The 14668-nt window shown below is 40.6% G+C and overlaps 1 protein-coding gene across 1 annotated transcript in view; it reads right to left on the reverse strand.

Annotated features, from left to right (window-relative positions):
• Positions 1 to 8451: 8451 nt before the first annotated feature.
• Positions 8452 to 14668, reverse strand: part of LOC102874670 (potassium/sodium hyperpolarization-activated cyclic nucleotide-gated channel 1-like) — a 522645-nt gene continuing 516428 nt past the window's right edge. The window contains exons 6-7 of the mRNA XM_006898609.1: positions 14131 to 14295; positions 8452 to 9381 (exon numbers count right to left, since the gene is read on the reverse strand). Coding sequence (XP_006898671.1) covers positions 8513 to 9381; positions 14131 to 14295 — 1034 coding nt within the window. The 3' untranslated portion in view covers positions 8452 to 8512. The remainder of the gene's footprint in view (positions 9382 to 14130; positions 14296 to 14668) is intronic.

The raw sequence follows: 14668 nt of genomic DNA on the forward strand, positions 1-14668 counted from the left end.
TGAAACAGATGAGGGAGAAAATTGTTTAAAAGGGATATGTGATCAGGTATTATTGTCATGGCAGGTGCCCAGAATGAAGGCTGCATAGTAGAGTGGACCTTGTGGGAGGGATTGTAAAACAATGAGGGAACTTTCCCTTTACTTCTTAAAGAGAAGAGTGTTCTGGGAGGGGGGCGGGGTGAGTTAGGTAGAAAAGTGCAACAATGAATGAATGGAAATCCAAAGTCTCTGTAAATGATCATTAAAATTAATTTAAAAAATACAAAAATAAAAAAAGCCATATGGTCCAGGGCTTCTTTTTGGCTGGAAGTTGTCTTATTACCTTTTCAATTCCTTCTTTTGTTACGGGCCTGTTCAGGTGTTCGATTTTAGTTTGTGTCAGTTTAGGTAGGTTGTGCATTTCTAAGTATTTGTCCATTTCCTCTAGGCTTTAATGATTGTTTGAGTACAGTTTTTAATACTCCAATGCTAGCCTTTTTATTTTAGTTGGTTCTGTTGTGATGTTGCCCATTTCATCTCTTATTCAGATTATTTGTGTCTTTTCCTTCTTTTCTTTTGTTAGTTTTGCTAGTGGTTTGTCGATTTTATGGATCTTTTTAAAGAACCAATCCTAGTTTTGTTTATGGTTTCAATTGTTTTTGGTTTTCTATTTATTTCATTCTGCTCTAATTCTTATAATTCCAATTTTTTTTAGAGGGTGTTGGGTTTTCTTGCTGTTCTTTTTCAATTTGTTGGAGATACTGAGTTAGAGAGTCAATGGACATTTTTTTTCTGTCCTTTGATGTGTTAGCTTATTGCTATTAATTGACTTCTGATTACTGCTTTGGATGTTTCCCAGAGGTTTTGGTAAGTGATGTTTTCATTGTCATTTGTTTCAAGAAACTTTTAAATTTTATTTTTGTTTCTTGTAGTACCCAGTTATGTTTAAGGTGTTGTTCAGCTTCCAAATGTATGGATTTGCTTGTTTTTAAAAATAAATTTTAGTCTTTTTTATCTTCATTTTTCAGGTCAGTATCTTGTAGACAACATATTGATGGATTTGGTTTTTTTTTATCCAATCTGCTACTCTTTATTCTCTTCTGTGGTGCATTTAAACCATTCACGTTCAGTAAGATTATTGAGAGGGAAGGTTTTATTGCTATCATTTTGTTCAGTTCTTTTTGGTGTTGTTGCTAGTTAGTTTGGATCAAATTAATTTTTTTTTTTGTGGCACTTCTGTAAGAAGGACACATCTCAGTGTTTCTTTCAATGCCGGTCTTGTTTTGCATAAGCACAAGCAAGTGTTCTGGGATTCTCATTTTTCTCAAATTTGATGTGATCCACACCATCAAATGTCTTTGCATAGTCAACAAAACAAAGATAGGCATTCCTCTGGTACTCTTTGCTTTCTGCCAACATCCATTTGACATTGACAATTAAGTCTCTAGCGCCATGACTTCTTCTTCTAAACCCAGCTTGTATTTCTGGTAGTTCTCTGTCAACGTACTGTTCGAGTCATGTCTGGATAGTCTTTAGCAGGATTTTGCTAGTGTGTGATATTAGTGATATTGTTCAATAATTTCCATACTTTGTTGAGTCATCTTTTTTAAATTTAATAAGTAGGTAAATAATAATTCTTTCTTCAGAATTTTACGCATTACTTTGTCTATATCAAAAACTTAAGCAGAACTTCACAGTGATTTGTATGGGATAGAGGAAGAGCACCAAGTTAATGGATTGACACAGTCACTGCAGCAATGGGCTCAAGTGTGCCCGAGACTGTAAGGGTCTTGCTATGAGGCATGCTTGACTTGATTGGCACCTAACAACAACAACAACATATACTAGTTTCCTTAAGACCATTTTTAAAGAATTGCTCAGATGCCCCTGGAAAATTATCGCAAAAATTCTTCTCCCACTAAAGTATTGCAAGCCTCCATTTTCCCTAATTGAAACTTTGCTGGAGAACAGGGCTACGGAGTGGAGTTGAGTATCACCCATAGTGAGCCTGTGAACAATTAGGGTTGGGATTAGGGTGAGGGAATTGAACAAAGACATGAAGGGTAAGATCTTGTCTTTATTTAGAATTTTGAGAATTGGTTCATAATTTGTTCTACACCATTTATACATTTGAAAATCGTTGCATAATGCATTATTTTCTCACTTTATTATTTAGTATTTTCTTGAATCTCATGCCTGCAGGGAACGCCTTGGACACCTAATTCTCTTCTCCAGGCTTCCTATGGTGCACAATCTCCTTTTAATTTAGCAGCAGAGGAAACACATTTTCACATGAAGAGAAGGGACCAATAATGTCATTACTAGAGTAGCCACAGTGAAAAGAAATAAACGTTACAGTTCCTCTTTTAGACAATTATAGTAAAATGAAGATGTCTTCCTGGAAACAGATTTGTGATTATACCACAGTGTGTCCTATTTAGGAAAGTTCATGCTTTCATAATCTAAAGTGATGGAGGAAAATAAAGGCAAAAAATTTTAATAGGAATAATGGAAATGTCTAGCTCTATGATGCATAGCAGGTAACTGCAAAGACCATAGCTTGAATCAGGTGCATCTTAGTCTCTAGACTGACATCATTGCTTCTCAGTACTCTGGAGAGGTCCCTGACAGTAGACTTACCCAATGCAAATCACCTTTTGATTTCCTGACTATTGTTGCCAAGAGTGTTGATTGTGGAGGTGAACAAGCTGTAATTGTTAACAACCTTACTCTCTCCTCCATCCATGATGGTGCCGCCAATTAACCCAGTGGTGAGAATTCTTGTTTTCTTGTTGTTGAGCTTCAATCTATATTGAAGACTAGAGACCCTGACCTTTTTCAGCAAGTGCTTCAGTTCCTCCTCAGTTTAGGCAAGCAAGGGTGTATCACCTGCACAGCACAGGTTGTTGATTATTCTTCTTCCAATCCTGATGCCACATGCCTCCTCATAAAGCCCAGCCTCTGGAATGATCTGTTCTGTTTATAGATGCAATTACATGCTATATATCTGAAAGCTGGACAATGACTATGGATGACAGAAGAAGCATTGAAGTCTTTGAGCTATGGTGTTGGAGAAGAACAATTGAACATCCTAGGGATGGCCAAGAGAACAAACAGATATGTCTTGGAGAGGATCAAACCAAGTAGCTCTTGGAGGCAAGGATTTTGAAGCTCTATCTCACATACTTCAGGCATGTGGCCAGGAGAGACCAGTCCTTAGAGAAGGCCATCATGCTTTGAAGGGTAGAGGGACAGCACAGAAGAGGAAGCCCCTGGATGAGATAGACTGACACAATAATTGCAGCGATGGTATTAGGTGTGTGCGGTCAGTGAGACTGGCTCAGGACAGGGCATGGTTCAGAGCTGTTCTACATAGGGTCGCTTTGAGTCGCAGGCAACTCAATGGCACATAAGAACAACAATGTGGATATTAATCGTCCTAGGGAAATAAGCAATATGATTTTTTATCAAACACCCCAAAATGGAAAGGAGAGGAATATGGGCCTATTGATCAGATTTGCTCTGAAATCCTTCATCAGTTTAGGCAAAGCAGAGAGCACAGGCTTTGTCCCTTCTAAAAGCAGTTATTTTCCTGATTGGCTTTGCTGTTAATCTAATGAAGCAGCTGATATTTTTGTTAAAAGGCAATTGCTTAAGGAAGTCATAGCTTTTGAGGGCCTTGTTGCTGTTGTGTGCCATTGAATCAGAACCCACTCATAGCTGACCTTCCACACCCCCTTACCCACAGAGCAGCTGGTGGATGCAAACTGCATGCCTTCGGGATTGCAGCACAGCGTCTTACCACTTGGCTACCAGAGCTCCTTTGTGAGGGCCATGTTCTCGTTGCTGTGCACCATCGAGTTGGAACCAACCCATAGCTGACCCTCCAGTGCGTTTTCAGAGGCAGGTAATCGCACAGGAGAAGAATGTCCATCTTTCTCCCACAGAAGAGCTGGTGGGTTTGAACAGCACGCCTTTGGGATTGTAGAAGAGTTTCTTAACCACCAGGCCACCAGAGCTCCCTATGGTACATATAGGGAGGACATATATACATTGGGAGGACCATGGTATAGTACACAGAATTAATCCTGAATACAACAGGGGGGGTGGGGGGAAATCCTTTGTTCCATACTATTTTCCTTGAAAAAAAGAGACTCATTGAATATAATTCTAGAATTGAGATAACTTTAATTACATCTGCCTTGAATATGTGACCCAGGACTCAAAAAGCGCTTGCTGGGGAGCTCTGGTGGCCTAGTGGCAAGAAACTGCATTGCAATCCCAGAGGTGCATGGTTCAAATCCACCAGATGCTCTGCCGGGAAAAGGAGGGACAATCTCCTCCTGTACCAGTCAGATCCGATTTGACGGTACACAAATAATAATAATAATAATAATAATAATAATAATAATAATAATAATAAAAGCGCTTGCTGCCTAGCCTTTCCTGACTCTGTAAAGACCGCATTCTGGTGTAGCACTGGTAATGGTCAGGGTACACAGAGCACAGAGCACACGACAGAACTCTGCTTAGTGATCATATGTGAATAAAAAACACCGCACGTAGGTCTTATGACACACGTTCTGGAAGGATGGACACAACATGATAAGAAATCATTCAGCAGCTTCATTTTATAGATCATGAGAAATAAGATCTGTAGAAGTATGGTTACAGGAAAATAAAAAAGTATAAAAATATATGCAAAAAAAAAGCTTGGGGATTTGAGAACCAATTCTGAAAGACTGTAGAATAATTCAAGTTTGAGGATAATGCATCTAAAAATGTATCATATTTTTTACATCATCGATGGGTAGAGGGACAGGGAATAATTCAGGAATTATTCTAGTAAATTGACTGTGTACTCTATAGTATCCTACAGATACTAGATCCACTCAAGAGTATAAGTTGTAAAGAAGTGATTTCTTTAAAGTGGTGACCTAGTTAGTGAGAAGTTGTATTGTCAGCCCAAAGGTGGGTGGTTTGAATCCACCAGTTGCTTTGTGGGAGAAATATGAGCAGTCCCCTGCCGTGCGATTAACCGCCTCTGAAAATCCACTGGAGGGCCAGCTCTCCACCGCAGGAAGGTGGGTGGTCGAGTTTTTATTTTGTTTGTTTGTTTACCAAATTGAAGCAGCATTCATCAGGGAATTATTCATTTATGAATTGGTCGTAGACACCTGGCCATAGGCCATACGTTTGATGATTAGTGGACTGTCATTCTTCCATGCATTCTCGCTGTTCTCGGGCATACGTGGCTGTTTATTCTCGTGGCCATCACCTCTATCTTCTACTTGTTGGTCTAATTCAAAACCCACGTGAATGAAGACATTCTATCATAGTTAAACCTTGACAAGGTTGGCACCTTTCACAGAGCAGGCTTCTGAAAGTAAAATACAGCATGATTATCTCTCATCCCCATTTTGAGTAATCACACCCAAACTCACTGGTGTCAACTCAGAACCAGTTCTTAGCTGGACCTCCACTGGTCTTGTGAGGCTGTAAACTGCACAGGAAGGTATTACCTAGCTTCCTCCTGTGACCTACAGTCGCTCGTTAAGGCACAAATAATTACTTACTGGGTTTTGAAACTGGACAAAACCCACCTACCAGGGAGATAGAGGGCAAAGAATAAAATAGATTGTAGCTTTACTGTGTAGAAGTGAAACACAAGAACGGACAAAAATTCACATTCTCGCAGAAGTCTTCTCTTTCTGCCATTAGAGAGGAACTAGAATTAATTTTTAAATAATTCTCAAGTATAAGCCCTCTTTGATAACTTATGTAAATATAGAAAGACAAAGGTAAATCTGTACTCATTAATAAAACAGAAAGGTTGATTAAAATACATTAATAAAATAAAATATTCATGATTTTAGGTTTTCTTTTGAATTTATTAATAATTTTTATATATATTTATATATTTATGGCTTTGAGCAAAGACAAAAGAAATAATCAAACTCATCCCTGATCATACAGTTGTTGTAAGATTCAGCTATTCTACTATCTTCCCAGCAGCAGTAATACATTTCTTTCTGTACAGATTAAAACTCCATATTTATGGGCTTAACTATGTACAGAGAAAAGAGGTCATGTTTCACCCAGCAATAAACCTTTACATTACAGGAATGTGAGTCAGGTCTTCTCTTAATCTATGTCTATATACATTCATACATATAGATATGTCATTTACCCTGTTCCGTTTGATTTTTAACATATAAACCTTAGTTGTTTTGTTTCATATTTCTGTCCATTCTATTACAAAGGGAATAAAAACATTATGGTTGCACTGAAAGACCATGCCATTCAATTTTTTTATAGTTCTCAATAGTGCTCAAAATAAAATTAAAAAAAGGGGTTTTTTTTTATACATATAAAAATAGTTCACTACCAAACCCATTAGTCCTATCAAATGTAAACCTTTAATAATGTAAAGGATCAATATATGATATTAATAAGCTGAATTTACTTCTCAGTATCTGAAATAATTTTTTATTTTTTTTGTACTGATATATAAATGGTCTTGCAGCTTTTACCACAAATCTAAGGGAGACTAAACCACCCCATTCTAACATCATTCCTGACCTGCTATCAGACACCACCAGCATGTAATAATGTTACATCGACTAGCATCGTTGACTATTTCCATACAAGTTGGGATGTGTTAGAAATGAAAACAGCTCCGTTTGGTATTACATCGATAAAAGGCATAACGGGTAGCACGGACCCACTCAATTCTTGTTTTCTATTTTCCAGTCTATCTGAAAGCCCTGCTGTGAACAGTTATGTGTGATGTCTGTCTTAGGTCAGTATCAGGTGCTTTGGAAGTTCCCTCTACCTTAACTTGGGCTATTTACGGAAGGTGGTCATTTTGGAATCTTCCACTGGTCTTCTGGTCACCCACCACATTTGTGAGATGCATTAGGCACAGAAGTTCATTAATGGGACCCTTTGAAACAAGAGTATGCTCACAGATCCTATAAAGAGGCCAGGAAGTCAACGGAGCTCACAGACATTCAATTCTGCCCTGGCTGTCTTGCATGGTGTCCACAGTATTTTTAGGGCGTTGAAAACGACAAGCCTTGTCTCTATGGGCAGTTCATCACCACACGCCTTAAGATGTACGAGCCAATTAGTGAAAATGTACATAGAGCAAAATGTGTGTTCCCAAACAGACAAGATGCTACACTGTGTTTATTTCTTCCAAGTAACACCACAGTTAACTACCGACTACAGTGAGGACACGGAACATGCTCTCAACTTCAAATCAAGCCATGGTTTACACAGAATATCCAAATAATAGTAATAATAAAAGTACTAATATCAAACAAAAGTGAAAACCTCACTTCTAGACTTAAGTCAGAGATTCAAGTCAGCCTTACAGGAATTTTATGAGAGGCAATTAACAACGGTTTATAGTTTCTAGAAAAGAGAAATACTGTAAGCCTTCCCCTACAATGACTGATTTGAACCTATTTCTTTTTCTTTTTTCCAGAAAGCATGCAGGGTCTATTTTCAGATGCTTGATTATGGCAATAAGGAAGAAAAGTAATGAATTTTGGTGTGATACAAGCAATCTGTAGAATCGAGCATACAATTTCGCATAAACCATTGCAAGTTAAAAATAATATTGTAGGTTTCAAGCCATTGCATTACAATTGAGTAATTGTCACAATTAGGTCTTGTAGAATTCAAAACTCTAAGCTTTGAAGTGAAGCAGGAAAACTAAATTCTTAAACAATGACTTTCACCTCCATACAACACAGAATTGCTATTTTTGTTGGGCTTGGAAAGTTATTTACAACTAACATAGATTGCGTCTTGGTAAAAGTCCAATAACACAAAAAGACAGACATCCCCTCAGATTTTTGAAAGATCGATGGACATGTCAGAGGACAGAGACAACCCGACCAGTAGCAATACTTGGCTTCCTACCGTCACCAAGCATGCCGTGTGTCCTGAAACCGAATTCAAAACTGAAAGCACCCAACTACAGTTTAGATCTGGAAAATGGGATTTGCTCGTAATTCTTAATTAACAATTTAGATGCAGAGACACAGCTAGTGAAATAAGGTCTTAGTTGGTGCTATTCAGGAGTATGCTTGAATTGCTTTGTTTTGTTTTGAATAAGAGTTTTGTTTCTAGTGACTCCAAGAATTCTTCATAAAATAGAGAAATACATATATCAAAAGAATTAAGTCAAAGGAGGTTAAAAAGAAATAATCTTACAACAACATTTTAAATCCTTTAATGATTTGAAGAAAGGAAGACATTTAACACTGGGTGCTAAGCAGGTGTTTTGGACGTCTTTCAGGAATTTAAATATATATATATTTAATATTATGTATAATATATATATCTCATTTATTTATTTATTTTACATTTTGCATGTATGCCAGAGCTGTCTAAAATATCTTTTCATAGTAGGCTATAAGGATCTATCAGGAGATAGAATAAAATAAGAGTTGAGAAAGTTCTCAGTTTATTACAGTATTTGTATTTTTTTTTTTCTTTCTGCTTTGACAATCAGCAGGGATCATAAATTTGAAGCAAACCGTGGCTTCTCTGCCTCTGGGTCTGTGGTTAAGACAGGAGAAGCATCTCTCTGAAGAGCAGCTGCTGGTGGAGGGAGTGTGGGGGGCACTCCTCGGTTGGGAGGGATGGCCCCCGATGACATCTGTCGGAAGAGGGTGACTCGCTGAGGGACTGTGGCCCTGGCCCCGGCTTGCAGGCCCGTGGTGTGGACGGTGGTCACGGGCTGCGGGATGGAGGCCAGGGACTCGCCCACAGTGGGGTGCGGTCTGGAGATGAGCGTGGCCACCTCGTGGGGCAGCGAGGGCTGCGAGGCAGACAGGGGCCTGACCTCCCGCGTCAGGGTGGCGTTGTGCAGGGCCTGGGTGCTCTTGTGCACCTCGTTTTTGGGCGTGGAGCTGCTGGGGGTCTGCGGCTGCTGGGGCTGCTGCTGAGTCTGGGGAGGCGAGGGCTGCACTTGCTGCATGAGTGACAGCTGGGAGGCGGTGGGGGAGGCGTAGTGGAAAGTTCGCGTGGCCAGCGGGCTCTGTACAGGGGGGCTGCACACGGCCGTGGTGTAGGAGCAGGGCGACAGGACGGCTGAGGCCTGCGGGGTCTGTGTGCTGGGGCTGGGCGAGTGCAGGTTGCTGGGGGACAGGCTGGCCGCTGTGTACACCGGTGGAGACTGGGTCCTGGCCCGGCACGTGGGGGTGGTGATGGAGGAGGCGACGACGTTGAGGGCTGCCATCTGGGGGTAACTGATGGGGGCGATGGCCTGCACCATCTCCCGGTCATGCTTCACAATCTGCTTCAGGATCTCGTTCTCCTGGTTGTTGAACACGCCTGTGTTCAGGTCCTTCTGGAACTTTTGGAGAAGAATCGAGTTCTTCTTTCCTGTCAGCAAAAGACAGACAGACAATTGGAAAGTCTACACATCAGAGAAAGGTTGCTGTGATGCTGAACACTGGGGCACTGATGTGTCAAATGCGATAATGGTCACCCATGGTGGACAGTGTTTGGTGGAGCTTCCCGATTAACACAAGCTTGGAAGCAGGAGTGGCATCCACTTCCGTAATCTCTTGCCTCTAGAAACCCTATGAACCTGGAGAGAGGACGAAAGTTATACAGGTGTCCAGGACCTTTGTTCATAGGGTCACTATGAGTCGCCTACAACTCAAGGGCACTTAACAATACCACACATCACCGAGAAAATCTCCCAGAGGGACAGACCCCTGAAAAAGAAGTGTGGCTGCTTCAGGAAGATCCTACACCTTCTACTCACTCCAGCCACTCCTGTCTGCCCAGGGCAAAGACAACGCCTGCAAAGTCTGAAACAGGGCAAAGGGCTACTTTAATGGAAAAGCAGACATCCTTGAGCCAAGGGCTAGCTTCACCAGGAGAGGGAGAAAGGGGTTTTAAACCAGGATGGTCCTAGACCCATCAGTCTAGACATGCATTCAAGACACCTTATCATAAAGGACACGGAGACAAAGGAAGCCCGTATCTGAGCACTCACTCTGTGACAGTCACCATATGCAAGGCTTATACATTGATGGTTTTAGTTACTGCTCAACTCTATGAGAGTGTCTATTTATAAATCCCAGTTTACCGCAAAAGAGAGGAGAGCAAGACCTAGACCCCAAATGGTATCACTAGCAAGTAAAGGGATGGAAGGGGAATCGCTGCATCTGATCATGGCTCTTCATCATGGGTCATGAACCTACAACTCCTACAGAGCCTGGGATCTTTGCCGCTTCCCTCACCCTGAAGCCCCATTTTCCTAAGATCCCCTCTGTGATGCCCACACCTGAGAGTTTGGGAGTGGTGGGGCCATGCTTCCATATCAGTACTTTTCAACCCTGGCTGCGTGATGGCTTCACCTCTGTAGCTTTAAGAGATACTGGCACTTGTACGTGTCCCCTCCACTGAGTGAGAACCATGAGACACAAGACTCAGAGTTTGGTCATCTGTGAGCACGTTCTCCATCCAGACGACTCGCATGTGCAGCCTGGTGGAGTATGACTGCTTCCTGATCTTCGCTTTTCTGAAACACTGCTCTGCCGACCAAGCATCCTAGAATGTATGTGGGGGTGGTTCTGAGCCCACTCTGGGGCTTCAAGGTGTTTAAGCTCTCCTTCATGCATCATCTTGACAATATAGTTTGCCGTAAACTGCCTTTCTCTAGCAGAATAACTATCCAAGTCAATAGCAGATTTAAGGAAGATGGGAAAGTCCGTTATTTTTCTAGACTAGCATTGCAACAGTACACAGATGGATAAGATAAGTGAAATGGTCATACTATATTGTGAATACTGGGAGGTGTGGTAGATTAGTGGTAAGGAATTGGCCTACCAATGCAGAGGTGCTGGGCTCGAACCCATTAGCTGCTCCACAGGAGAAAGACAGGCAGTCTCCACTCATGTAATTTACTGCTTCTGAAAACCTGTTGGAGGGTCAGCTGTGGGCCAGCTCTCACTCAATTTTACACCATAACCACCTATTGCTAAATAAAGAGTTATATCTAAAGTAATAATACATTTTAAAAATGGAAATAATTTCACTTACTACTAAGAAAGGTGGGAGGTTTTTTTGTTTTTTTTTTTACTTCCACTGGTGTCCTAATTTCTCAAGGAACAAAGCTCCTCCTACATGACTTAGAAATACAAATGCTTGGTGCAGCCACTGTGGAAGGCGGTATGGAACTTTCTCAAAAAGATGGAAATGGGAATACAATTTGACCCAGCAATTCCACTACTGGGAATATATCCTAAAAAAACCTATAACCGCCACCCAAGTAGATATAGGCACACTCATGTTTATCACGGCTTTGTTCACAATAGCAAAGAGCTGGAAACAATCCAATGAATGGATAGAGAAGCTGTGGTATTTCACACAATGGAATACTACGCTGCATTGGAAAACAAAGAATCCATGCAATATTATTCAAAATGGGTGACCCTGGAGGACATTATGCTGAGTGAAATATCTCAGTCACAAAGGGACAAATACTGTATAGTGCCACTGTTGTAAAACAGGACTGATGTCAGGGCGGAGGGAAGCTAAGAGGAGATAAATGATGTATACTGCATTGAAACAGATGAGGTAGAGAACTGTGTAGGAGGAATATATGATTAGGTATTATTATCTTGACAGGAGTCCCGAATGAAAGCTGCATGATGGAGGGTACTGGGGGAAGGAGGGTATTGTATAACAATGAAAGAACAATTTTTTGAATTTTTTTTTTTTTTTACTTTTCAAAGAGAAAAGTAAACTGGGGGGAGCGGTGGGAAGGGAGGAAAATGTGCAACAATGAATGAATGGAAATCCAAAGTCTTTAAACTTTCATTAAAACATAAAAAGAAACATAAATACTTACTTAGCATACACCCTTCACTAACTACAGCATTAGAGAAAGTTATAAGCAATAATTGCAAAACTGAGAACATTTTTTTTAGGTGATCATGTTAATAGTTTACATTTTAAGCTCTGATTGTCTATGACTTTGGGAAAGATAATTTAACTTTTCATGCAGTGATGTAAGGGTCAAACGTGAAAATGCTTGGTCCTTACTAACGGTTAAGCTCAACTCACTGCTGTGGGCTGCGAATGCCTCCTAGGTGACCCTCTCATGGGTCTCTTGATGGCTGTAAGTGTCACGAGAGCCAACTGTCCATCTCCCGGCCGAGCAGCGAGTGGATTCGAACCCAGAGAGGCACTGTCTCTGTGTCAGTCCATACGAACGATGTAACTCAGCTCACGAACTAATTAGAGTGCCGGTATTACTGACTTCAAATTATACGGCGAAAGCTTTGTTATAAAAACTAAACTAGTTGCTTCGATGGAAGTACAGCTGCATCTAATAGGTTCTACTTAAAAAGATCACCGTATCAGGCTTTTTCTAAAGCTGCCTCACGGACCTCAGGAAAAACTCACATGCTCTGAAGTGAGTCCTCATGTCCAAAAGGAACACTCGCCTACAAAGAACAGAAAAGCTATTTTCAAGCCAGGTGAGGATACTTTCAGAATTACCCACCTTTTTTTGTCTCTGTATACAAACTCTGCCTTATCGGGGATGGCAACATACATTTCTAACCTATCTGTGATGTCTTCTTAGAGAGAAATAGCCAAATTTTTTTTTATTCTCCTGACTATTTAAACTATTTTCAGACTTTAATGAAGTCTTCCTCAGTGATTTCCTGGTGGCTTGGTGGGAAAGGATTGCACTGTCAACGCAAAGATCCATGGTTCGAATCCACCAGCTGCTTTGGAGGAAGATGGACAATGGTCTCCTGTGTAATTTCCTGTCTCTGAAACCCACTGGAGGGTCAGCTCTGAGTCAGTTCTACTCGATGGTACACAACAACAACAACAACAGATAGTCTTCCTATTAACATAGAGGGAAGGAAAAAACTATAATCTCTAGAAAATAAAACAAAAAGCACTGATACGACAAAAAAAAAAAAAAAAGATCAGAAGTTCTTACCTTTAATAAGAAGCTGCAGAGGTAACGGTTTCTTTCCTCTCTTGTGAAACTAACCCTTTGAGCTCATTTATTTACCCCGTGTTTAGCACACAACCATTGTACGGTGCTGCCAGGTGCATGCGAGTAGGTTCCGACTCACGATGAACCCATGTCCCACAGAAAGAAACACTGGCTGCTCAAGCACCATGTTAGTTGCTGTCAACGTAATGGTGAGGAGAGACAATCTCTGCATTTTGACAGCTTAGTGGCTCTGGAGAAATCATAATAATAAAGGCAATGCCACATTGGGGGCTTCACAGGATTATGAACAACAGAGCCAGAATACTTTACTAGGGGACAGACTGTCAGAGAAGGTTTCTACAGGGGAACAAAGGAGTCTAACTTGAATGACAAAGGTTCTGCAGAGTTAATCAGAAAGAAAGGTGCACAGTTGGGAGGGTAGAGCAGGATGGTTTGAGTGTGGAGAATTAACACACACTGCATACCAGCATATCAGAATCCTCTAGAGTATACCGAGAAGTCAGTTACCCTCGTCTTAACTTTACTATGGTAACTATTCAAATCTCAAACTAGTGTTAACTAATTAAGTTCATACGTACACACATAAATGTATATACATAACATATACATTCATGTTTATAAGGTAAAGCATCTATATCTATGTAGGGCACTTCTAAGAAGGCCTTTTCTTTTTGAGTCTGTATTACAAATATTTCAGTTAAGTTCCTACTAAGGCCATTTTAAAGTGAACACATTTTCAGCTTTTAATGTAAAGATAAGATGTAAAAGAAAAAACAAACTATCTTGGGATAAAATCTGACTTGTAACACAGACTCACACTATTGTATTTTTAACTCTATAATAATTCTATCTAGAGTTTTTGACTGTTGTCTTTTACCTGAATAGTCAAATTGTATTGGCATCCCTGGGGAAATCGGATTGCGTAGCTAGCAAAAACAGATCCAGAATATTTAGAAGATAAGGTTAGAGAAATCCTTAGGCAGGATTTATAGATCTATGGCTAAAACTTTCTCTCTTATTCTACGCTACTTAGTGAGTGAATGACGAAGTAGCAGGTGGGGTGTGTGACCAAATACTTGTATTAGTGCACTAGACTGAGTGGAACTGTCCAGGAAGCAGATAGAAAAACTAAAGAGTACCTATTCGATCTAATCGGTCAATGGCCACGGTCTCAAAAGCTCTCCTCATCATCGGATACTCCTCCAGGACCTCATTGAAGTTGTCCACCGACAGGGAATAAAGACGACAATATGTATCGGCTCGGACACTGGCCGTGCGGCGTCCCTTGGTCAGAAGGCAAATCTCTAAAGAAAGAAAGAACAAAAAGGAAATGCAAATGTGGTTATTTTCTTTAAAAGGCCATTAAGCGAATCCACCAGATGCTCTGCTGCAGAAGGAGGGACAATCCCCTCCTGTACCAGCCAGATCTGATTTGACAGTACACATATACAAAAAAGAATAAAATAAAAAAAAATTAAAAAATAAAAGGCCATGAAGGATTCCCATCAATCGGGCAATCTCCGCTCATCATTTCAAGATAGGCAATCTCTTCCCCTGTGAGTGGTAGAATCTGAAAACCTGATTTTTGTATGTTGATCTTGTATCCTGCTACTTTGCTGAATTGGTCAACTACGTCCAATAGTTTTCTTGCTGAGTCTTTAGGGTTTTCTAAGTATA

The sequence above is a fragment of the Elephantulus edwardii genome, unplaced genomic scaffold (assembly GCF_000299155.1).
Source record: "Elephantulus edwardii isolate Elephantulus edwardi_28Jun2011 unplaced genomic scaffold, EleEdw1.0 scaffold00235, whole genome shotgun sequence".
NCBI classification, from domain to species: Eukaryota; Metazoa; Chordata; class Mammalia; order Macroscelidea; family Macroscelididae; genus Elephantulus; species Elephantulus edwardii.